At 43.9% G+C, this 25645-nt stretch overlaps 2 protein-coding genes across 2 annotated transcripts; both read right to left on the reverse strand.

Moving 5' to 3' along the window:
- Window positions 1-753: 753 nt before the first annotated feature.
- On the reverse strand, window positions 754-6803 carry ufd1l (ubiquitin recognition factor in ER associated degradation 1). Its single transcript, XM_030737557.1, has 12 exons — window positions 6646-6803; window positions 6297-6429; window positions 4944-4976; window positions 4730-4851; window positions 4039-4169; window positions 3874-3946; window positions 3311-3379; window positions 3157-3225; window positions 3023-3073; window positions 2823-2911; window positions 1534-1618; window positions 754-1370 (listed from the first exon to the last, which is right to left on the reverse strand). Exons 1-12 carry the CDS (start codon window positions 6646-6648, stop codon window positions 1296-1298), a joined length of 933 nt encoding a protein of 310 aa, XP_030593417.1. The 5' UTR covers window positions 6649-6803; the 3' UTR covers window positions 754-1295.
- Window positions 6804-8609: 1806 nt separating this feature from the next.
- On the reverse strand, window positions 8610-24512 carry dhx37 (DEAH (Asp-Glu-Ala-His) box polypeptide 37). Its single transcript, XM_030737504.1, has 27 exons — window positions 24328-24512; window positions 24039-24154; window positions 23791-23960; window positions 23402-23514; window positions 22896-23280; window positions 22661-22809; window positions 22462-22554; window positions 22244-22340; window positions 21613-21726; window positions 21304-21520; window positions 20658-20756; window positions 20503-20573; window positions 20260-20395; window positions 20092-20168; window positions 16139-16371; window positions 15935-16046; window positions 15750-15856; window positions 11268-11456; window positions 10902-11026; window positions 10604-10720; window positions 10347-10519; window positions 10139-10253; window positions 9772-9909; window positions 9594-9688; window positions 9275-9348; window positions 9054-9151; window positions 8610-8958 (listed from the first exon to the last, which is right to left on the reverse strand). The coding sequence occupies exons 2-27, from the start codon at window positions 24139-24141 to the stop codon at window positions 8882-8884; spliced, it is 3477 nt and encodes a 1158-aa protein (XP_030593364.1). The 5' UTR covers window positions 24142-24154; window positions 24328-24512; the 3' UTR covers window positions 8610-8881.
- Between the last annotated feature and the right edge of the window lie 1133 nt (window positions 24513-25645).

The raw sequence follows: 25645 nt of genomic DNA on the forward strand, positions 1-25645 counted from the left end.
TGTAGTGAAGGAGGACATGCATTGGGTTGGTGAGACAGAGAAGGATGGTAGGGTGAGATGGCGATAGATGATCCACTGTGGCAACCCCTAAAGAGAGCAGCCAAAAGAAGGTGGTGGTTTCCATCATCTGTTATAAAGTAATATTCCCCAATCTTTTTGACTTAAGACTAAAGCCTGTAAATTATGTTGGTACAATTTTTTTTTCTCCCAAAATGATTAAACTATGTTTGTTCTGCTTAAATCAAATCTGCATTTCTAGGTTTTATTACTATTGACAGCAGCAGCACAGTGGTGTGGTGGTTAACACTGCTGCCTCCCAGTTAGAAAACCATCTAGAAGGCCTGGGTTCTATTCCACCTTGGCCCAGGCCCCTCTCTCTCACGCTGTGTGGAGTTTACATGTTGTGTCTGTGTGGGTCTTTTCTCCCAAAGACATGCAGTTACTGGGGTTAGGTTAATTGTGTGTGTTGATGTTTGTCTGTGTTGTACCTGTGACAGGCTGGCAACCTGTACAGGTGTACCCTGCCTCCTGCCCTATGTCAGCTGGGATAGGCTCCCGCGACCCCAAACAGGATAAGTGAATGGATGGCTGGATTACTGCTGACAGCATCAAATTATGAGAGTTCATCCATCCTTTATTTTACCCATTTATCTAAGCTCACCAATTCCAGTGTTTTTCTTAATAAATAAATACCCAACTTTAGTGATGTCACATACACAGCATAACATTACAAAAAAAAGTTTTTAGCTCCAATTAATTTCAAAACAATTTTATTTATCTATAAATAAGCAGAGAAAAGGTTTCCCATAGGTCAAGAGGAAAATAATCCAAATCAAACATAAAATTATTCTCATTATAATCAAAAACAAAAGCTCCCATTTTATGGTAACAATGGGATTCTGCATAACAGCATATTTAAAGTGGATTGTAAAAATGTAAGAATCAAGGAAAAAAAAAAAAAACAGGGTTGCTCCAAGTCAGAAATAATTCAATCTATCATTGCAATGATAGTCAATGTTATTCTTGATGATATGATGACTGAAAATTGGTCACTTAGAATTTGTGAATACCAAATTAGAGCTGACAGTATTTTAAGCAGCCCATCTTCTTTTGAACAAAATATTACTGTCAGAATCTTAATTACACACTATAATCAACAGCAAAACCTCCATTTCAAAAGGAACACAGAGGCAAAACCCCAACACATCTGGAGACCAATATTTTATTTGCTGCTGAAGGTGAAAAAGAGTCAGGGTAGGTCTGTGCACAGACCCGTCAAGACTCTTTGTAATTCTTCAAGGCTTTCGGCCCTTCTTGCGTAGTGACTGCCCTTGCCCAGAGAAGGCGATGAATCTGTTTATGGCATCATCCTGAGAGGATTCAAAGGGGAAAAAAAAAAAACAAAAAAACAACACACACACACACACACACACACACACACACACACACACACACACACACACACACACCATGAGCCCCAAATGAAGTACTTTCAAATAAATATCCAGGAAAAATAATGTTCACATTACTTACATCATCTACAGTTTTCTTGGGCTGAGGCCTGGAGTTTCGAATGAAAGTGATCCTGCCGATTTTGAACTCGTAGTTGGGAATCCCTCTGTGTGATGAAACAGACAGTAAAGTTACAATAAGCACAGTAAAATGCTTCAATGTTCAGCAACATGTAATAAAATAAAGATCAAACAGGTAAAAACTAAGTGTCATATCATCTGACCCAAAATAAGATGCATGGGAACACAAGTGAGCAGAAACTTTAATCAAACCCAAAGACGGTAAAATAAATGCATTTTTAAGCTAGTTTTCAAGGACCTCTCAAAAAGTAACAGCAATACACCTTTGACACATAACAGTGAATCAAAGAGACAATTAAATCAACAGGTTGGACAACAGTCCCGGCATGGTACTGCATTAGTCCCAAGCTGCTATGCAGAGCTTGGCAGACCACTGTCTACATGTTGTAGCTGTTAGCTGTCACCAGAGGGCAGCATCAGAAACAAGGGGAACAATCTGCAATGTTAGTGCTGCTGCTGGTTCTTCAGCTTTGCTGTGGAGACGACTGATTTCAAACTATACAAAGAATTTGGTAAATTGAGAAATAGCAAGATTATAACCCAAAAAAGTCATAAAAATCCAAGTCCAAGCTTTCAAGGTTGGTTTGGACAAAAAATAGAAAGGGCTTTATTTTAGCAGGTCAGAGATGTTGAAAATATACTGATGTATGTGTGTAAAGACAACGATGCTAACAGAGCAATGTCACCGCAGGTGTGCAACAGCATCGTTTTCTTTAGCCACTAAGGGCAAAGGTCAGTCCAACATTCCTCTAGCCTTTTAAGGACATCACCCACAAAGTACAAAGCCATTTTTGTAGAATCTTTTCATTTTTATTTTTTCCATTATTCCTTTTACATGAGCACTGGTGGTTTAGGAGACATCAATGTGCTTGGTTTTTTTTTCTGGGTTCAAACAGGCCACAGGATTGAAAATTATATAAAAGTGCTCAGAACTTATTTAAATAGATCTCCTGACAATATGATGTGCTTCATGATGTCACATTGTATGTCTCAGCTCACCAACTTATCTGACCCAACCTATAACAGAGGTAGTCCTGCCTGAGAAATCCTGTCTAAAATAGGGCCTTAATGGACAGAACAGCAATATTTTGAGTTGCTTGTCATTCCTCATCTGTTTGCCATACGCTGGCAAACAAGCTGTTTTTTAGGGGTATAACATTCCCCTAAAAAACAGCTTGACTGTTTGGCTACTTACTTTCTAAATGTGTAAGAAACTGAACATATTTTCACCTTTTGATGTCACTTGGGGCGATAGGAGCGGGGCTTGGCTCAATCCCTTTAGTTTTACCATCCAAACGATTGCCAGAGCCAGTGAAAGCCTGAACATAAGGCACAGATTAGAAATTAAATTAGCTTAAGTTATATAAATACTTATTGTTGTAGTAGTAGTAGTAGTAGTTAGTAGTAAGTAGACGTTAACTTGAACTCACTCTGAAGCCTGTGTCCATGTCAGCGTAACTGCTAGGATCCGTCTCTTCCTCCTGTCAAAAAAAAAAAAAAAAAAAGTTTTATCACATTGGTCAAAGCAGAACATGTACAGCTGTCAGCAGTGTTTGCTCCTTACTGTTGGTTCATCCTGGTGATTAGATCGTCTTTCGGGTTCTTTGTAACCCAAAGGAGCATCAAAATCCACCTGAGCAGCAATGAAACAATACATGAGGGGACAAAGCAACAGCACAGTTCACTGTTATTGTCTGCGGTAAAGTCCAGGGTCTTACGTTCATGTCGCACTCGATGATGGATACTGCTTTATCTGGTTTGGTCTCCATTACTCGCAGTTCGTATATCTGAAACACACAGATTATCTTAGCATCAAAAAGAAACCACAAAAAAAAAAAAAAAAAAAAAAAAAAAAATCACACATTAAGGATATCAGTGACTACTTTGGGCAGATGTTTAAAGATTGCTTCCCTGACTAGTCAGCCAAACCAATTTTTAAAATTTTGGTAATGTACAGTTCCAGGAAACTGATGGTTCCTAGAGACCCTTGGCACTGGAAGGGGCTGCAGCCCAGCACACAGCAGCACCCAAATGTCTCTCTCTCACTTTGTGACAGTTTTAAACAAGCATGGAAAAGTAAGCAAGATAGAATCCCCGCTAACAGCAGTTACTATAATACAGAAAATGAGGTATGGAGGCATGAACCTTAGCAAATTTTGTGTCTGCAATGTTGTAAACAGTCCACACTGCTACTAATTTCACTGGCTTTTGAAAAAACAATTTGGTTAATAAAGAATGTGATTTATAAATGGCAGAACAAAAACATATAATTAGAATTTACCTTTTCGTTGTAGTTAATAGCTATGACGTCACCAGTTGTCAAACATGCAAAGTTTCTCAGTGCGTTCTCCAGCCTGTAATAAATGTTAATCACTTACATTAAGACATAAAATGTCAATTTTTTTGTAAAAGGGTTCCAATAAACATTTCAGCCTGTATTCCTTACACTGCCTTGGGGTTTGTAATGTCCAGGAAGTCGGGGCTCTGAGGCTGAAACTTTGAGTAAGTGGCCACCATGAGATTGACACTTTCCACTTGAACGAGGCCACCTTCCTCCAGCAGGAGATTCTGCATCATCTGCAGCAAAAAAAAAAAAAAAAAAAAATACAGCAAATGTCACTGCTTACTTAGTCTGGCTTTAAAAGCACTAAATCCATCCATCTTTTTTAACTGCTTGCCCAGTTCAGGGGCTGGAGCCTAGTCCAGCTACCAGTGGGCGAAAGGTGGGGTCACGCTCATGTTTACACCTAAGGCCAGTTTAAAATCACCAATTAACCTAACATGCATGGACTTAGACTGTGGGAGGAAGCCCCGGAGTACCGGGAGAGAACCCACGTAGGAACGGGGAGAACATGCCAACTCCACACAGAAAGCCTCCAGCCAGCTGGTGTATTTCAACCCTGGGTCATATTACTGTGAGGCCACAGTGTAAACTACTGCGCCTTTGCGCCACCAAGGATTTTAATCAGCAGAGATTTAGTTCAACATGTTGTGAAAACCAGTAAATTTGGATTTTTTTTTAAACTCATATTTCAACTTTTATTTGCGCAAATCATCATCATCTACTTCCACATAAGACAAATGTCAGCGCTCTTCCACTGCTGACAGGAGACATTAACCTCATTACTGTTTCTCACCCAGTGAGGCAGGTAACAGATTCCCTCATCTGCCACAAACTCCAGGACGCCACAGTGTGTCATTCTGTCTGAGTTCTTGTTGGTCAGCTTGAACAGCATTGGATACGTGATGTTAAGCCTGCCTGAACGGGGGAAGCAGAACATTGCTAAGAACCACAGAGGGGGCAAACAGGACATTTAGAAAGAAGCAGTGTTTGAATGAACTTTCACTCACTGAGCTGGTCGAGAGCTGAAGGCGGCATTATTACTGAAACAAAAAAGAAAAAACTGTTTTTTCAATTTAATCACCTCTTCTCTTTCATAAAACAAAAACATTGAAACATGGAAGACAAAAGTTTGTAACTTTAATTTGATATTCACAGTGACCTTTAATGCATACATGAACCTGGACATTTTGGGGATATTTTCTACAGTTATCCTTTCTCACAAGTACCACAAAGCAGAAAGTAGTTAACTTTTGTGTTTGTAGCACTGGAAATTATACAAGGCAGCTGAATACACCATGTGGACGTCAGCACATTTTACACCCACCTATAGTGGTGAATTCACTAGACAATTACCTACATGCAAATCTGCACAACATCACACCGACTGTACTAGAGAACTGTCAGGTTAAACACTGGGTGATGTCCAATTAATCTGCATCAGACATTTGCATTTCACAAGTGCTTCTGTCGGGTAATCTCTAGAAAGGTTAAGACCTGCAGTGCATGTGTATAAACATCCAAGCATTTTCTGCCACTTATCCAGTGGGGTGCAGCGGCAGCAGGCTAAGGATAGATACTCACACCTTCCTCTCCCTGGCCACTTCCTCCAACTGTTTTAGGTGACACCAAGACATTCCTAAGGTATGTGAGAGATGCTATCTCTCCATTGTATCTTCAGTGTGCCCCTGGGTCTCCTAACAGTAGAGCATGCCCAAAACACATAACCTAGGGGGAACCCAGGAGGACTCCTACTCAGATGCCCAAACTACCTCAACTAGTGCCTTCTGATGTGGAGAAATAGCAGCTCTACTCTGAGGTCCCTGGAATAACCAGGTTCCTCACCCTAAATGAGAGCTCAGAAGCTCATTTCCTCCAGTCTCTAAAATGTACTGGATTGATGAAACACCAATCTTTCAAAAGACAATCCCTCTTTTGATGTTTTAATATTGATGGTGAAGAGCGCTGTCTAACATGCTGGACCAAAATTTCCCATAGGTGTTATGCTGAGGTATGGACAGAGGCACTGTCTTCCTGAAAGAGAAGACTTTCATCAGGACAGAAATATTTGATCACAGGATAAAGGTGATCGCTCAGAGCAACTCTGTATTGATTTCTAGTGACCATTCCCTCTAAAAAGCACCAGTGAACCCAATCTATGTCAACAAGCTAAACAGAGTCACCAGATCCCCTCTTTCCAAGGGTCAAAAATTCGGGGTCTCCCTTTAATTCTTCAAATGTAGATATGCTGATTTGAACGCGCTTAAACAACATTTCTTTTGGTTTAGCCGAAAATGATGATGTTCAGAAACCTTGAACTGCCTGCCTGAAACTACATGATCATTTCTGAGGACAAGACTCACTTTTGCCTCCTTTCTCCACGTCGGAGCGGTCGTTTGGTCCAGCCAGCATGGACACCGAATAGCAACGGTACTGTGTGGAGAAGCGGTTCTGAAAGCCTCGGGCCAGCTGGTGGTCGAACACATGGAAGGAAAACTGTGGTATAAACAACGTTAGGTTAGTAAGTCACACTCAGTTCATGTGAATAGTTCAGAGTGAATTGGTAGCAACTTTGAGTCAATCGTGACAGGGCATCTTTCTGTTCTGCTGTAGTCCTGTTGTTAGCCGCTCGCTAGCTGAAACTGCTCCAACTGCTGTTTATTTTGATATAAACTCGTCGTCACCGGTGAGAAAAAACACGGTGCTACTCACCATATTGACAGTTTAGGTTTCTCGCTGTTAAGCGACCGCAGTTAAGATGTTTGTTTCAGTTTTCTTCTTCTTCTTTACAGAAAATGCATATGTGTTGCAGTGAATTTCCACTGTTGTTTTCGGCTTCGCCCGGAAGTGTATGCGCTCTCAGACGGAAATGACGACACTGGCAATGATATCCAATCCCGGCAAGCCTTTAAAATACTGCATCAGAGACATGCATTTTCATGAATAGACATATATGTCTATGTTTGTATGTCTATGTAGTGCACCCAGAGATTTTTTTTTAAATACACAACTTTATACATAGCTGTGGCAACCCCTAAAGGGAGCAGCCGAAAGAAGAAAAAGATACAACACACACCAACCCTCTGCAAGTCCTCCTTCACTACATCCATAAACCTCCTCTGTGGTCTTATTCTCTCTCCTCCTGCATTCAGCGGCCTTTGTCCAATATATCCACTATCCCTCTTCGGCATATGTCTAAACCATCTCAGGCCTGCCTCTCTTAACTTTGTCTCTAAGCTGTACCACAATTCCTCTCTCAGCACCCATCATATCCTTTCTCTAGATCAGGGATCCTCACATCCAGGCCTGGAGGGCCAGTGTCCTCCAGGTTTTAGATGTGTCCCTGATCCAACACACCTGAATCAAATGGCTGAATTACCTCCTCAGTATACAGTCAAGTTCTCCAGAGTCCTGCTAATGACTTCTATATTTAACTCAGGTGTACTGAAGCAGAGACACATCTAAAAGTTGCAGGACACGGGTCCTTGAGGCCTGGACTTGAGGATCCCTTCTCTAGATGCACAGAGTGCAATTCCTTCTCACCTTCTTTGTACTTTCCTATCAACACTCTCAAAGCAAAAATCTAATTTGTAGTGCTCTTTCATGGCATGAAACCATAACGCTGCTCACTGATCAACACCTCTCTTCTTAACCTAGCTTCAACAACTCTTTCCCATATCTTTATGGCATGGCCGTTAACTTTATCCCTCTGTAGTTACTGCAGCTCTGCACAGCACCATTGATCTTAAGTACTGGTACACTTCTCCATTTCTCAGAGATCCTCTGGTTAAGAAGTCTAACGTCCTCCCTCTGAGAGATCTCCATACCGCCACAGGTATGCCATCTGGACAAACTGCCTTTCCACTCTTCATAGCTGCCCTCACTTTATGACCCTCTTTTACTCTAGGTGCATTTTGCTTGGTCTTGGGGTGCTCCTAACTGAATATATAATCTGGCAGTTGCACAAACCTTCCTTCTCACCTGCTGCACATTCATGTTCAGCAGCCTTTCTACTGTGTTCCTGCTTCTGGGGATCACCATTTTCCAGTCAGCATACATGACCTATGTATTTCAGATGTTGCAAATATCAGAAGTCCACAACTGGGAGTGTTTTGGTCAAATCCCACAGTTGGTTTTTTTGTATTTTTTCCCTCCTTACTATTATTACTATTTAACATCTCACACATGGGTTTAGCAGTTATCTTGGACCGAGTTATTATAGAAAAGCTATTTATGATGCAACTTTTTTTAGATCAAGAATGGAAGTTTGTCTTTTTTTTCCTTTTTTCACATCCCCCAGGAAAACGTTTAGTCTTTGAGATTTAGTGAAACCATAATGATGAGGAAGCGTGTGAAAATCAAATGAAAGACCCAAATCAGCTATTTAACAACTCTTACAGGCAGAACTTTTCATTATCAAGCACTCCCAGGACAGTAACCTGGCACTGCTGTTATTGAAATGCTGTTACTGGTAAATGTTCACCCACTGTTTAATAGCTTTGTGACTCCATCCCAAAGTTGGATACCCTGTTGATACCACAATTGTTGTTTTTTAGCTAGTTAATAATCCTAAGGGTGAATAAAACACAGTACAGTATGAAAGCAGTTCAGCTGTCCTTTAACCTTCAACCACACTGATCACCAAGCATGAAAAAATGTCAAATAGCAGCCTTTATCACAGTCAGTGTTTATAGGTCTTATGAAGACCAAATCAGACATACAAAAACAACAGCAGCACATATAACAAGATAAAAGACATCTCAAATGTAGCTTTGTATCTTTTTTACAAGTCTTGCAGTCTATAAAATACAAAACTAATAAAAGGCAGTGTTGTGGTGGCCCTTTGATTAACCATACAAAACAAATGCTAGAGTTAAAAGATTTAGACTCTGCCAAAAGGTAGCTTCATGTGACGTCTCCGGTCAAAAGTCTTGTCAGATGCAGGCCTTTATAGAGGAGGCCAAGTTTTAGCTACTTCCTGGTGCACAGATTCAGGTAACCACTGGCAGTACGCAGACAACAGAACTGTGGGTGGAGAAAAATACATTAAAAAAAAAGACAAAATTGGATGACAAGACAACTAATGAAATCATAAGCAAACAAAGAACTTTAATACTTACATTTCTCTTCAGTTTTCCAGAGAGAGAGGAGTGCCTCTCTGCAGTCAACTTTCTTTGATACCAGTGGTCCCAGCAAAGCCTCCGTCCTGGGCTGCAACCTAAAGCAAGACATGACAGAGAAAAGAAGAAAACTTCCTCGAGACATGCCAGTTTGTAAAGAAAATTAAGTAGAAAATGCAGTAAAAATGGGAAGAAAAATGTGTGAGAGAGCATCAGCTTACTTTGCCCATGTTTTCAGCATGATGGCGGGGTTTGACAGTAGGTGATTGCTGTGTTTCTTTAGTGCAGGACAAACCTGATAACCACACAAAGTAAATATTACTGCATGAGGGAACTGTACCTGTCAGGTTTCTTATTTGTGCAGTTTTAAGTTTTAGATTGCATTGTTTTCTGTGTTTTTATTTATTTATTTATTGCTCTTTTTGGTACAAAGAGAATAATGCAAACCAAACAGGAACTACAGGGAGGGTTTTTCAAGGTAACAACTACTGTGGATACATGTAAACAAAAAGGCCCTGTGGCAATGGTCATGACCAGTACCTGTCCCTCCAGAAGAAACTTGGCAAACAGCTTGTAGCGCTCCAGGCCCTCTGGATACTCCATCTCCACTGTCGGCAGCTGCCAACCCACACGGACTGCAGGAAAAAACATGCCAGTTAACAATTAACCGTAGGCAGAAACAAGTTTCATCTCCAGTAGTCTGCTGGAGAGAACTTACAGAAGGTGCTTGAACGGTGGCATCTAATGGTGCCGGTGGAAGAACAGAACCACGGTGATGGTGACTCCAGTGGAGCGCCGAAGTGACAGTACTGCGGGAGAAGCTGTGGGACCCACTCTGCTTCTACCGCTGAAACACCTGACAGGAAATAAGAGAAGGCATCAGTCAAGTCTTGTTTTCAGTAACAGCTGTGCCAAGTTATGTGTAATTTGGGGATTAAAGAAGCAAGATTTTTAGAAAATAGGTGAAAATGGAGAAAAACATTCACACAAGAAGTCATGCAATCAAGACAGTGCCAGAGACTGAATACGGATGGACCACTAAGAGGACACGTGAGCTTATTCCCCTTCTCAACAGGCTCATTTACCTTTCATGTACATCTTGCTGGTCTCCATGATCTCCTGGTAGACCACAAACTCTGGAAGTTTTTTGAACAACGCAGAATTTGGATGAATAAACACCGGCTCGTCCATAAGTGGAGTCTATGAGTGAAAACAGATAAAAGATGAGAATATGAAGAGCAATGACACAGCACATACCCCTAATGTACACTTACAGGCCACAAAGGGACTTACCTTGTATGCATTTTTCCATTTTGGGTCCACCAAATCCTCTCCTTGGACGAGCCGCGCAAGATGGTCTCCAAGACCTGCCAGAACAATCTGCCGCAAGCAAACCACCTGGTGCTCTGTCGGTGGAGTCATCTTAGGATCCACAAAGACTCCCACCTCTGGACACACTGAATTCACTGGGAAGAGTGAAGAAAAATGATTTGCAGCTGCTTTTCAGGAGCAGATGCATTAAATTATCTCTGTTTGCTACGTGCATGTACCTGCATTGGTAAGTTGTCCTCTGAGCTTCCTGATCTCCACCATGGCTTTATACCTCAGCCCATTGTTCTCACAAAACTTGGGAGTACAGCCAGCAAATTCACAAGCACCAACAGCACCTGCAAACACAGGTATAAAATCTTATTCTAATGACGAGCCCCCTGCTGTTTCAGCTTCACCTCAAAATTCTGCTGATGGTAAAACCTGGAAGAAATTTATAATTTTGAAGCCATATAACGCGCTCTTCAGGCTTCCTACAATACTGACCACTACTGTAACCTGAACAAAGAGTAAGCTCACCCAGCATAACCATGAGGTCCCCCAGGAGGAGTGAGGCTCCCTGCCCGGCCCACAACCTCCTCATTTGGGTCAGCCGAGCTTGACGCTGATTGAGCTTGGAGCTCTCATCTTCGCTACGCGCAGGTCTGAGGTGAGACAAAAAATAAACAAAAGTCACATTTTCTGCTTGAAAACACAATGAACTTGCAGAATACTTCATGTTTTAATGTTACATTTAAAGTTAATTGCATTTGTATGGTATCTTCTGCTCTTCCAAAGCATCAATTTCTACATTTTTTCTCTTTAGAAAAAACTCAATACTGACACGTTTGGTTTATAATTAATCTTTTACCTACAAACACACACAATAAAGGAAAAACTGCCTACCTGTCAAGGTCTTCAAAAATTTCCCGGACTGTCATGGCTGCTACCACAGCGATGATGTATGGCAGGCAATCCTGCTGCTTCCCGAGTGCTAACACTTTAGCATAACGTGGAGCCACGGGGAACGAAGCCATCGCTCTGCCCAGAGGGGTGATGGGACAGCTCAGCTTCGCTCGCTGCATTTCTTTCAACCTTATAAAAAGTAAAGAAACAGTTTACATGAGTGGGCATATGTGGGCAGATTTTGTAAAGGCTTACCTATAGAGTATTTGTGCCAAGTTTTATAAGATTTCAAAAAATATAAGAGTAGCGAATTTAGCAAAAAGTTGATGGACGAATGCTGAATAGCTCGGTATCAGATAAGCTCCGCTGACTGCTGTCTGTTGTTGACAGCAGAGCTAAAAACAGGCAATGAGGGGGTAACCGTAACATGGGCAGGGAGATTGTTCCAAAGTTTGAGGGGGCTATAGCTGAAAATGCTTGAATGCACCTGGTTTTCTGTAGTTTTTGGGATTACCAGGAGAAACAGGTTGACTGGCCTTTCTGACTTCGACGGGATGAATGGAGTCAGCACCTCAGATATGTAAGGAGGTGCAGATCCATTAAAAGTTTTAAAGACAAATAAAATCTCGAGATGGATCTGTGGCAGCAGGTTGTGGTTTGTGGCTCAGCTATGAGAGGAGAGAGGGGGCAGGTGCTTCAGGGTACAGTGCTAGGGGAAGCTGTGTGGAACCGTCCATCCATCCATCCATCCATCCATTTTCTTCCGCTTATCCGGGGCCGGGTCGCGGGGGCAGAAGCCTAAGCAGAGAAGCCCAAGCTTCCCTCTCCCCAGCCACCTCCTCCAGCTCATCCGGAGGGACCCCAAGGCGTTCCCAGGCCAGCCGAGATACACAATCTCTCCAGCGTGTCCTGGGTCTACCACGGGGCCTCCTCCCGGTGGGACATGCCCGGAACACCTCACCCAGGAGGCGGCCAGGAGGCATCCTAATCAGATGCCCGAGCCACCTCAACTGGCTCCTTTCGATGTGGAGGAGCAGCGGCTCTACTCCGAGCCCCTCCCGGATGGCCGCACTCCTCACCCTATCTCTAAGGGAGAGGCCAGCCACCCTTCGAAGGAAACTCATTTCTGCCACTTGTATTCGCGATCTTATTCTTTCGGTCACTACCCAAAGCTCGTGACCATAGGTGAGGGTAGGAACGTAGATCGACCGGTAAATCGAGAGCTTCGCTTTTACGCTAAGCTCCCTCTTCACCACGACGGACCGGTGCAGCGTCCGCATCACTGCAGAAGCAGCCCCGATCCGCCTGTCGATCTCCCGTTCCCTTCTCCCATCACTCGTGAACAAGACCCCGAGATACTTAAACTCCTCCACTTGAGGCAAGAACTCGTTCCTGAGCCGGAGATGGCACTCCACCCTTTTCCGGCTGAGGACCATGGCCTCAGACTTAGAGGTGCTGATTCTCATGCCAGCCGCTTCACACTCGGCTGCGAACCGTTCCACTGCGAGCTGGAGGCCCCCCCGTGATGAAGCCAACAGAACCGCATCATCTGCAAAAAGCAGAGATGAGACTCTGAGGCCACCAAGGAAGAAGCCTTCCGCCACCTGGCTACGCCTAGAAATTCTGTCCATAAAAATTATGAACAGAATCGGTGACAAAGGGCAGCCCTGACGGAGTCCAACACCCACAGGAAACAAATCCGACTTATTACCGGCTATACGGACCAAGCTCTCACTGTGGTTGTACAAGGACTGAATGGCCCGCAACAATGGGCCAGACACCCCATACTCCCGCAGAACCTCCCAAAGAACACCCCGAGGAACACGGTCGAATGCCTTCTCCAAGTCCACAAAGCACATGTAGACTGGTTGGGCAAACTCCCACGCACACTCGAATATCCTTGAGAGGGTAAAGAGCTGGTCCAGCGTTCCACGACCAGGACGAAAACCGCATTGTTCCTCCTGAATCCGAGGTTCGACTAACGGACGCACCCTCCTTTCCAGCACCCTGGCATAGACCTTACCGGGGAGGCTGAGGAGTGTGATCCCCCGAAAGTTGGAGCACACCCTCCGGTCTCCCTTCTTAAAGATGGGGACCACCACCCCGCTCTGCCAATCCAATGGCACTGCCCCAGATCTCCACGCGATGTTGCAGAGGCGTATCAACCAAGACAGCCCTACAACATCCAGAGCCTTCAGGAACTCAGGGCGAATCTCGTCCACCCCAGGGGCTCTGCCACCAAGGAGTTGTTTAACTACCTCAGTGACCTCACCCCCAGTGATGGTCAAGTCATCCCCCTCATCCCCAGACTCTGCTTCCACTACAGAAGGCGTGTCAGTGGGATTCAGAAGGTCCTCGAAGTATTCCTTCCACCGTCCGACTATAGCCTCAGTTGAAGTCAGCAGCACCCCCCCCGCACTATAAACAGTGTGAGTGAAGCACTGCTTTCCCCTCCTGAGTCGCCTGACGGTTTGCCAGAATCGCTTCGATGCCGTCCGAAAGTCTTTTTCCATAGCCTCACCGAACTCCTCCCACACCCGAGTTTTTGCTTCGGCCACTGCCCGAGCTGCATTCCGCTTGGCCTGTCGATACCTGTCAGCTGCCTCCGGAGTCCCACAGGCTAACCAAGCCCGATAGGACTCTTTCTTCAGCTTGATGGCTCCCTTCACCTCCGGTGACCACCATCTGGTTCGGGGGTTACCACCACGACAGGCACCAACCACCTTGCAGCCACAGCTCTGAGCAGCCGCCTCAACAATGGAGGTGCGGAACATGGTCCATTCGGACTCAATGTCCTCAGCCTCCCTCGGAATGCTGTCGAAGTTCTGCCGGAGGTGGGAGTTGAAGATCTCCCGGACTGGGGCTTCTGCCAGGCGTTCCCAGCGCACCCTCACAATACGTTTAGGTGTGCCAGGTCTGTCCAGCATCTTCCCCCGCCACCTGATCCAACTCACCACCAGGTGGTGATCAGTTGACAGCTCAGCTCCTCTCTTCACCCGAGTGTCCAGAACATACGGCCGCAGATCTGATGATACGATTACAAAATCGATCATCGACCTGCGACCTAGGGTGTCCTGGTGCCATGTGCACTTATGGACATCCTTGTGTTCGAACACGGTGTTTGTTATGGACAAACTGTGGTTTGCACAGAAGTCCAATAACAAAACACCATTCGGGTTCAGATCGGGCAGGCCGTTCCTCCCAATCACGCCCCTCCAGGTCTCACTGTCATTGCCCACGTGAGCGTTGAAGTCTCCCAGCAAGACTATGGAGTCACCAGATGGAGCACTCTCCAGCACCCCACCCAGCAACTCCAAAAAGGGTGGGTACCCTGAACTGTCATTCGGCGCATAAGCGCAAACAACAGTCAGGACCCGTTCCCCAGCCCGAAGGCGCAGGGAAACTACCCTCTCGTCCACCGGTGAAAACTCCGACGTACAGGCAGCAAGCCGGGGGGATACAAGAATACCCACCCCAGCTCGCCGCCTCTCACCGAGGGCAACTCCAGACTGGAACAGAGTCCAGCCCTTCTCCAGGAGACTGGTTCCAGAGCCCAGGCCATGCGTTGAGGTGAGCCCAACTATGTCTAGCTGGTATCTCTCAACCTCACGCACTAGCTCAGGCTCCTTCCCCACCAGAGAGGTGACATTCCATGTCCCAACAGCCAGTTTCGATAGCCGGGGATCGGTCCGCCAGGGCCTCCGCCCTCGGCCACCGCCCGACACACATTGCACCCGACCCCTACGACACCTCCTGCGGGTGGTGGGCCTGCAGGAGGGCGGGCCCATGTAACCTCTTCGGGCTGCGCCCGGCCAAGCACCACGGGCTAATGCCTGGCCACCAGACGCTCTCCCTCGAGCTCCCTCCCCAGGCCTGGCTCCAGGGTGGGGCCCCGGTAACCCTATCCCGGGCAGGGTAAACTGTTCCCTTGTTTTTTCACTCATAAGGGTCTTCTGAACCGCTCTTTGTCTGGACCCTCACCCAGGACCAGTTTGCCATGGGAGACCCTGCCAGGGGGACAAGCCCCCAGACAACATAGCTCCTGGGATCACTGGGACACACAAACCCCTCCACCACGATAAGGTGGCGATTCACGGAGGAGCTGTGTGGAACCGCAGCTACATATTGTCTAATCACTCTCCACTATTTATGCAGTAGCAGCACACTGGGACCAGACAGAGAGGAGCCTGCAACGAGGAGAGCTGGTGGCAGCTGATAAAGGAAAGAACAAAAAAACAAAACAAACAACAAACATGCTGAATGCAGAGCAAAGAAAGCACTGGAACAACTGTGTCCATGTGAGGCGCTGGGAACCCGCTGTGTTTCTGACTTACTACACAAAACTAAAACTAACCGGGAGCCAGTGGAGGGAGGCTGGGATGGATAACACTTTGTTAACCCTTTTAATAAATATGCTGTGACCTGAAAAAACAAAAACAGGGACCTTGTTAATTACACTTAAGAGAAGCAGTAGAAAGTTACCTTCCAGTACACGATGGCTCTTCCAGAGCTCCCAACGATACCAATAACTGCTCTGCTGCAACTAGAGCCTCAGTAGACGGAGGTGTGGGAAAAGGAAAATTGACCACCTGCAGAAAACAGAAAATAGGACTCTGTTATTATCGGACCTTTTTCTCTTTTAAGGCAGCATTTCAGATTTTACTGACCTTTTCTATGTTGAGGTCCTTCATCTGTAAAACCAGGTCTTCCACAGGCCTGCGAGTGATCTCTGCCTCTGAGAACAAGCTGAAATCCCCAAATACTGCAGAGGAGTACAACCTACAGAAACCGGGAGAAACATCTGTGAAAATCCTCCTCGTGTAAAACACACACACACAAAAAAACACAGCCCATAGTTTAACAGTTCTGACCTGTAGCAGTGTCCTGGCTCTGTTCGTCCTGCTCTACCTGCCCTCTGATTGGCTGAAGCCTGCGAGGTCCATGTGACTTTAAAGGACGACACTCCGGTTACTTTGTCGTAAAAACGTTTCTTAACTCGACCGCAGTCAACCACGTACTTGATACCAGGGATGGTCAAAGAAGTCTCTGCCACATTGGTGGCAATGACGCAAAGACGAGTCCCGGGAGGAGGAGGCCTGAACACCTGCAACCAACAAGCATGCACGTACATGATGTCATCATAAAAGCATCATGTGACTCATCAGCTACTGGGAAAAGTCTGAAAAGAGCTCAAAGGATGTCTAAAGCTTGTTAAGAAACTGGAGCTTATAATTTCAGATTTCTTAAACCTTATGAACACAATGGATTTTACACACTTTGCATTAGTAATAAACTAATACTTATTGTTTATTATTGTCGGGAAGCCGACAGCCCGCTGCGCTCCCGGCCGGAGGGGCGGAGACACTCACTGTGACGGAGCGCGACGTGAGGAGGGCGTTTAGACGTGTAAACACCAGGAAAGCGGCTGGACCAGACGGTATTAGTGGACGTGTCCTTAAGACCTGCGCTGACCAGCTGGCACCTGTGTTTACGCTGATATTCAACCTCTCACTGAAACTGTGTGTGATTCCCACCTGCTTTAAAAAGTCCATCATAGTCCCTGTCCCAAAGAAACCACACCCCAGCAGCCCCAATGACTTCAGGCCCATAGCACTCACCTCTGTGGTGATGAAGTGTTTTGAGAGACTCATCAAGACATTCATCACCTCCTCACTGCCCACCACCCTCGACCCACTACAGTTTGCATACCGGCCAGACAGATCCACAGATGACGCCATATCCTTCCTCCTCCACAAGACCCTTTCACACATAGACACTGGTAAGGGGAACTATGTGAGAGTGCTGTTTGTAGATTACAGCTCAGCATTCAACACCATAGTTCCCTCCAGGCTGGTCTCTAAGCTGCTGGACCTGGGCCTGGGCCCATCCCTGTGCAGGTGGGTTCACAGCTTCCTGACCAGCAGACCACAGGTGGTACGAGTGGGTCACCTCACCTCATCCTCCCTCACCCTCAACACTGGATCCCCCCAAGGCTGTGTGCTCAGCCCTCTGCTGTACTCACTGTACACCCATGACTGCGAGGCCACGTCAGAGTCCAACGTCATCATCAAGTTTGCTGACGACACTGCTGTTGTGGGACTAATCTCTCACAATGAGGAGACAGCCTACAGGAGAGAGGTCTCCCGCCTGGAGAACTGGTGCCAGGAGAACCACCTCCTGCTCAACGTCAGCAAAACAAAGGAACTGATCGTGGACTTCAGCAGGAAGCAGCAGAGGGACTACCATCCACTTGTCATCAGTGGTGCTGAGGTGGAAAGAGTGGACACTTTCAAATACCTGGGAGTGACCATCTCACAGGACCTGTCCTGGACTCATCACATAAACATCACTGTGAAGAAGGCCAGACAGCGTCTCTACCTCCTCAGGCGGCTGAGAGACTTCAAGCTCTCACTCAAGGTGCTCAGGAACTTTTACACCTGCACCATCGAGAGCATCATGCGTGGGAGCATCACCACCTGGATGGGAAACTGCGCCAAGCAGGACTTCATGGCCCTAAAAAGGGTGGTTCGTTCAGCTGAACGGACCATCAGAACCACCCTCCCCAACCTGCAGGACATTTACACCAAGCAGTGCAGGCTGAGGGCCATGAAGATCCTAAAACAGCCCAGCCACCCCGGACACTCTCTCTTCTCCCTGCTCCCATCAGGCCGGCGTTACCGCTGCCTGAGGACTAAGACTGAAAGGTTGAAGAAGAGTTTTTACCCACAAGCCATCCGTCTGCTCAACTCTGAGCCCTAACTGGACCATTATTGCACAATGTAAATATTATAATTTATAAAAGTGTGTATAGTGTATAGTATATAGAGTATAGTGTATAGTGTGAATTACTTTTTACTTTACTTTTTTTATTTTTATTATTCTTCTTATTTATATGTGTGTGTATATATGGTTGCAGGTACAAAATACATTTCACTGTGCATTGTACTGTGTATAACTGTGCATGTGACAAATAAACACTATCTTATCTTATCTTATCTTAGCTACTCATCAATACCACAGCATGCAGCCTGGTGATGGATTAATATGTGCATAGTCTAAGAAGCATGCTGCAAATCTATTTACGGATAACACTTTTGATTTAGTTACAGCTTGGCTCATGAGCCAACTCAAACCCCTGTTTGTAAACGTATGCCACACAAGCATGGTTTCATTTTCTCCATCTCAGGTGTGGATAACAGGGTCACCTGATAACAGGGACCAGTTTGAAATTCCATAATCCAGAAAACCACTTCACCCAATTATTTAGGGTAAAATTCTGGTACTATGTCTCTATAAATGTGGACCCTCAGGAGTTGGATGTTGGATCCTTGAAGTCCCTAAAATATTTGGATACCAGATCTCTGGCAGCAGATTTGGAGACTTGTAGAAACCACAATCTTGGAGGCAGTTTTTTTTTTCTTTAGAAAACTACTGACAGTAGCATCAGGGTTCACACACCTTTCCCAGGGTCAAATTCAAGCATTTTTAATCACACTAAAAGATGGTATTATGCAATAAGTCACTTGACAGAAAACAATAACTACTAGTTAATTCTGGAAACTTTATTCTCCAGATTGTGATCAAATCCAGTTTAAAACAACTCTTATGTTGCTGCCACAGTATAATTCGGTCTAACGCAGTAACCTGAGCTATCCATCAAAGTGACCAACTACATTAGGCTCTATAGGCTCCGCCCAAACGATCAAAGTCAGTTTCTTAATGGGCACAGAATTCAGCTCTGCACGCATAAAGTTTCCTCACAGAGCGTGAACCTGCAGCAACACAGGTGCGCAGCAGACACTTGTGTGCGCGATGTTTTTTTGTGCGCGCGGCTGCTGAGTTCTACGTACGCGAGCTGTTGAATTTACTTGTGAGGAATGAATACCAGCTCTTGGAAATTACATTATTTGCGTGGATTGTTTTTTTTCTTTCTCGTGTGTGACTTTTGACCTAAATATAATTCCATACTCGTCTTATCCATAATTGGAATTTGCAGTTTTCTTCCGGGGAGGGGCGGGGTCACAAACAGACTGACAGGTCACATGCAACTATGGAGGCCAGGCCCAGGTGGAGAAATTTTAATTTTAGACTTTCCAACTCATTTTGTTTCTCCATCTCATAAGTGAACTATTCAATCAGATACGAACGAACCCTGTAAGCATGGAAGCTTATTTCCACCACTGGGAAAAAAAAAATATTAAAAATCTAATTATTTCAAAATTTCAGAAGTACCACAAATCTTGACTTACTAACACAAACATCTGATAAAATAACTTGAAATTTTGAGTTAAGTTGAAAATTTTTTATAACTCAAGGTAATTATTTTATTGGGAAAAACAAGCTTCCATACAGTGGGTTTGTTTATTTTAGTTTTTCTATTAGGAAATGAATCTTTCCCCTGGACTTCTTCAGGAAAATCTGTCATGGTGAGATAAGAAGTTTTTTTTTTTTTTTCCAATATGAAGAATTGAGAAGGAATGATGCAATAAGATAATTAAGCTGTCACTGCAAGGCCAGCAGGAGTGTGCAACTAACTGGCTGTTTTGTCAGGTTCATTTTTGCCCTTTTAATGTGTTTCTACTCTAATGCATGATAATGCATTGTTTTGTAAACAAGAAGGCATAAATAGAACTGTAATGATTTATCTGCTACAAAGAGAAGCTAAGTGGCTGCTATCAGGGATTATTGTGGCATGTACATTAAATCAGAAGTTTTCATCGTCCATCCAGGTACATCTGTACATCTGTCATAATATTTATATTATTGCAAAAATAATGGATGCAGTTTTTATCAGTTTCGTTCTGTCGTAAGGTATTAATCTTACCTTAGCCTGCTGCTCGGGGGCCAGCAGAGAGTAGAGCGGGAGGACGTAGAGCGGGATGGACGTGTCCGCCTTCTCCTCTACGGAGAGAAAATACAGGGCAGAATTTCTAACGCTGCTCATCTGAAATGCATCCGCTTGGACTGTAAAGAGTTATTCGGACTAGCTTGCCTTCATCAGCGGGATCATCTCCAAGGTCAAGATCGGAGTCTCCATCCTCCTCATCCCCGATCCCCGCCTCTCTGTCCTCATCGCCTTCATCCACGGGCAGGGCGGAATAGTTATCCAAGTCGATTCGGGGCAGAGACTGGAGACAACAGTAAACACGCTTAAAATATGTCCACGAGAAATATCTGTTGGGGAGTGAGGTGAAGGTAAAATATGTTTTTGGTGAAAAAAAAGAAGTTGCCTTACAACAGTCTTCTTCTGTTTGGCCTTCTTGAACTTCCTCATTGCCTCTGAGGTGTCAGCTTCCTCATCTTCAGCTGGACACAGAAGCAAGTAAATATACAGAATCACAGTCCCTGCTCAGATATGCATGTCAGAGCGTGAGGGGGTCGACCGCTCACCTGTGGCTGTGACATCCTTTCTGAAGGGGAAAGCTTTTCTCAGTCTTCTGCAGAGATTGTGAACCTCAGCCTGACCGGTCAGAAACACCAGAATCCCACCTGAAGGACACAACACAGCATAAAAAGAAGCAGGGAGTGTATCTGAGGAAAGGTTAATCTCTAACAGCAGCTGCAGTTTAACCCAACGAGTTACCACACAATTCACTTTTACAGAAAAATACAAATGCCCCTTATTTTCATGTAAAATAACTTTAAAAAGTCAGTTACCTGACAGGCAAAACTCCCCATAAAGAAATAAAATTAATTATTGTATAACAATTAAATGATGATAATCATGTTTATTATTAAACAATTTCTTCAGATGTAAAATTTGTTTATTTTGATTACTCTTAAACTTATGTGCAGTTTGATGTTTACGTGCAGTTTTGTGTTTATATTTTAATTATTTGTTTGGATTTTTAGCCTTTATTGACACAGAAGAGTGGAGAGAAGACAGGAAAGCTGGGAGAGAGAACAGGGGGAAAACATGGAGCAGGCTTTGAAACCAAAATATATTTTAATCATGTATCTTCAAATATTCTTTCGGGGATTTTCCCCTCTCTGGTCACCGCTTTTTGTAGAAAACAAATATAAACACAAAAACTACCTGGAGGCAGCATCCGGTGGATTTTGCAGGTTTTGTGAAAGGCCTCTCCGGTGTAATCCTCCAGCGGTGTGCGTTTGTTGAAGTGGATAGTGACCGGGAACTGACGAGCGTCCACCTTGATGACAGGCGGCGGCGTCCGAAACAGCCGCTGGTTTTCCGTGAAGTCTTCAACCCGCAGGGTAGCGGACATGATCAGGAGCTTCATGGGCATGCCTTTCTGCAGCGAGATGGAGGGGAGGGACAAAAAAGTTCTTATAGAAGCAAAATGTTTTCTCTAAATCAGGAACATTAAGATGTTGCATTTCCTACCTTGTTTCTGAGAGGGACGATGCGAGATAACAATCCGATGAGGATGTCAGTGTAGACACTCCTTTCGTGTGCTTCATCAATGATGATTATGTTATATTTTTGGAGCAAAAAATCCTGCAACACCAAACAGAGACACTGAAAAAACTGGAGAAAATTAAAGTATTTAGAGACAGTTTTATACTGAATATTTTTTGCATTTAACAGATTTTAAAATAAAGAAAGAAAGAAAATGATCAGCAGGATAATTCATCAAGAAAATGAACTGGTAACTTCGGGACTGTAACACTGCATCTCACCATCTTAACATGATGCTCTCATATCTCTCGCATCATTCTTCAAAGATGGAAATAAGCATTTGTTATTGCTTTAAAACCAAAGGATTAACCTTCCTCATTAGAACTGACTCAACTGGCTTGAATAGATGGAAAATTCTGTTTGTGAAAAATCTGAATATCTGGGTCCTCCTAAATGTGCAGGCTAAACATAAACACTTACTCAGCACTCTGGCTGTTGCCGTGAATCAGCAGTTACGTTCTCAAGGAGTCATAAATGACAATGAGAGGAACCTAAATGTTCCTCCACCTCCACCATATTATTTTAATCCGGCGACTCAGTAGAAAGAAGTTGATACCTTCTGAATCTCCTTCAGCAGGACGCCGTCTGTCATGAACTTTATCTTCGTGTCGCTCGTCACGTTCCCTTCATATCGAATCTGGTATGACACGACCCTGATCACAGACACACAAACCCGCACAATTACCACCACAAATTTACATTTTTTAAACTTCTAATTGAACTGTATTTATTTTTAATTATTGTGAACATCTACATAGAATGAAGTTCATTTACTGTGTGGGCAGGTTCATCTCTTTGGCCACTCTGTGGGACATGCTGACAGCTGCTACCCTCCTCGGCTCTGTGATACCGATCATCCCACTGCCACTGCAGGAATAAAGAGTGAGTGGGATGACAAACTGGAATCCTGCACACACCTTTTACTCCAGTGAAACATTTAAAGGCAGCGCCCGCCATAAAGTGGACAAACTACCTGGCGTATCCAGCTTCATACAGAAACTGTGGCACCTGAGTGGTCTTTCCACTCCCTGTCTCTCCACAGATGACGACACAGGGATTTTCTCTCACTGCCTCCATGATGACCTGCTCCTCTGCCAGTATGGGCAGCTTCAGACGAGCCTCCTGCAGCAGCACAGTAAAACAGGATTGAAGCAAATGCACAAATACACCTTTCTAAGGTCTAGTTTGCAGGGCAACTTTACGCTCACCTGTACTTCTGCCGATCTATCGACGGGAATAAAAACAGCTGGCTCTGACAGCTTCTTTTTCTGAACCTTCTCCTGCTCTAAAATCTTCTTCTGTTTCTCTCCATCTTGCTCTGTGGCCTCTTGCTCCACCTTCACTTCCTGTTTGGTCTCATGACAGGCAGAGCTGGTTTCCTTCGATTCACTCATTTCTGTGTTATTATTAACTTCATCCTCCTGCTCATCATCATCACAATCGTCAGACGATGTGTCCACATCACTACTCTCTTCTGCCTTTTGTTCTTCTTCTTCATCTTCCTCCTCTTCCTTCCATTTTCTCTTCCTGTTTGCTCCGCTGACACTGCTAATCTTTGGACCAGAGTCTTCATCGTTCACGTCATCTGATGACCTGAACAAATTAAAACAAACAAACAAAAAACAAACAAGAAAAGCTTTTACTCCATCTTCTTCATTAAGATACATTCACACGGGTTCTTTATCCCCACTAACATGTTGTGTTGTGCACTTACCGTTTAGCCTGGTAGAGCTTTTCACCTGTTCCCAGTTTGGAAGTGGTGTACAGCAGCTTCAGTTCGGATTCTGGAAGCTGGACCTCAGCCAGTTTGGCCAGAATGTCTGATCTCTGGACAGAAAAGAGAGTAACGTGTAAATGGCATGTGAGCTTGACTGTTAACATTTAGGCCCAATTCACCTGGTAGAACAGGGATTAATGGGTTTAATGACATGTCAGTGACTGGGTGTCATAAAATGTCACTATATCACAATAAACCAGCAGCCATTAATCAGATAAACACATCATAGCTTTGCTTACATGATGATGTGTGTATTCTCTGTTATCACTATTTGCTCAGAAGAAAGGCAGAGAAACACCTTTCTTCTTTGTCAGAAGCTTTCTTACCTTTGCTTTCTTCTCCTTGCGCTCCAGGACCTTCTGCAGCTCCTTCTTCTGCTTCTTGGTGAGGGGCTTCTTCTTGGAGACGGGTGCCAGCGAGGATTTTTTCTTCTTGGCTTTGCTGGATGGAAGGACCAAAGCGTTGCTCTCATCTACACCTTTCAGTCTGGACCCATCTGATGAAGACCGAGGCAAACAGAGGAGTCAGGGTGACAGAAGCCACGATATGATAAGTGCCTGAGATGTTTTCTTACCTTTTAGCTCCACCACAACATCTGTCTTGTCTTCATCTGCTGATGGCTGAGCGTCACTTTGCTGTCTTCCCTTCCAGTTATGTTTCTTTCTTAGTTTTCCCATTTTAAACTCAAGTCTGGAAGTCAGTAAATTAAAAAAAAAAAAAAATCCCCGCTCGGTTACTTATGATGAGACCAAAAAAGTCTGACACAGTTAAACAACGACAGCTAACAGGCTAACTTTATCGTTCGCCTAAAATCGTATTTAACACAACAGACTAAACGTTTATGAATACCTTAAAATACAAACCTTGTTATTTTAACGTGACGAACAACTGCATTTGACTTTAAACACCTGGATACAGAAACTGCTTCCCTGCAAAAACCTCACGTGTAAACATTTCACTGTCCAGCAACCAAACCGGTCCGTCGCTAAAACGTCGACTTCGTAGAAAAGTTCCGCTGCAGAAAAGGGGGCTAATCCCAACCTAGCGTTTGGTGTGCTGTCGACGTTTCCTTGTTTATTTATAATAATTTATGAGAAATGTACACAAGCTAAATAGTATAACCTATGTGAGGTTTATAATGAACCTGTATGTAACCCTCCTATCATAACTGTCTCGGTCCTGGTCTCTTATGCACCGTTTAGTGTTTCCGGTCTTTTAAATTCTGTTTATTGTTAAATATCTTTAGTTTGTCTCTTAGTTTGCTCACGGTTTATATTTTAACCTTCGTGTATTCAAGTATATTAGTGTTTCATTCTTGAGCATTTAGCTTGAATTGTTGTGTTTATTATATTCCCTCAGTATTTTCCGGCCTTTTCTTTTGTCTGGGTTAATTCTTTCTGAATTTATCTGTTAGTTATTGCTCCTCACTTCCTGTTTTATTTTGGTACCATTTTTTCTCTTGCAAGAAATAATGGAATTTTATTACTATTATGATGATGATAATGATGATGATGATGATCTCAGTGGGTCAGCTGCAATCAAATGGCAAAACTGGGTTTAAATGATGTAATTTTATATGACTTGGTTTTGATATTAAGTAAACAATCATTTCAATATGGAGCTGCCAGGCAGGAGAAAAATAGGAAGGCCAAAGAGAAGATTCAAGGATGCAGTGAAAGAGGACATGCAGAGAGCTGGTGTGACAGAGGGACAGGATGAGATGGAGGCAGATGATTGTAATAAAACAACACATTTTGTAAGACAATAGTAGTCATCATATGGGGAAAAAAAGAAGTGAACAATGTTACTAAACAATGAGAATAAACTTTAATTAAACCATTTTTTTTGTGTGTGTGCTTAGTTAAGAAAACACAAACATCAACCAGAATCATTTGGGTATTTTTTTCTTGCACATTACACAAAGTATGAATATAAACTGGAAAATTACTTAATGAGATTTCCATTAAAACAACACTCAAAAGAAAATACAAAACAAAAATGCCATAGTTAAAAAGATATAACAACACATCAGTTGTTTATTTGGTCTTCAATCAGAAAAAAATCATACAGAAAATAAAATATCCCAAGGTGCTAAACAACACACAGATTATTTAATTTAAAAATGGTGAAATGTGACTTTTCAACATTTTTCAGATAAATGGAGTCATATGATCAGTATCT

This window comes from Archocentrus centrarchus, chromosome 9 (genome assembly GCF_007364275.1).
Source record: "Archocentrus centrarchus isolate MPI-CPG fArcCen1 chromosome 9, fArcCen1, whole genome shotgun sequence".
NCBI classification, from domain to species: Eukaryota; Metazoa; Chordata; class Actinopteri; order Cichliformes; family Cichlidae; genus Archocentrus; species Archocentrus centrarchus.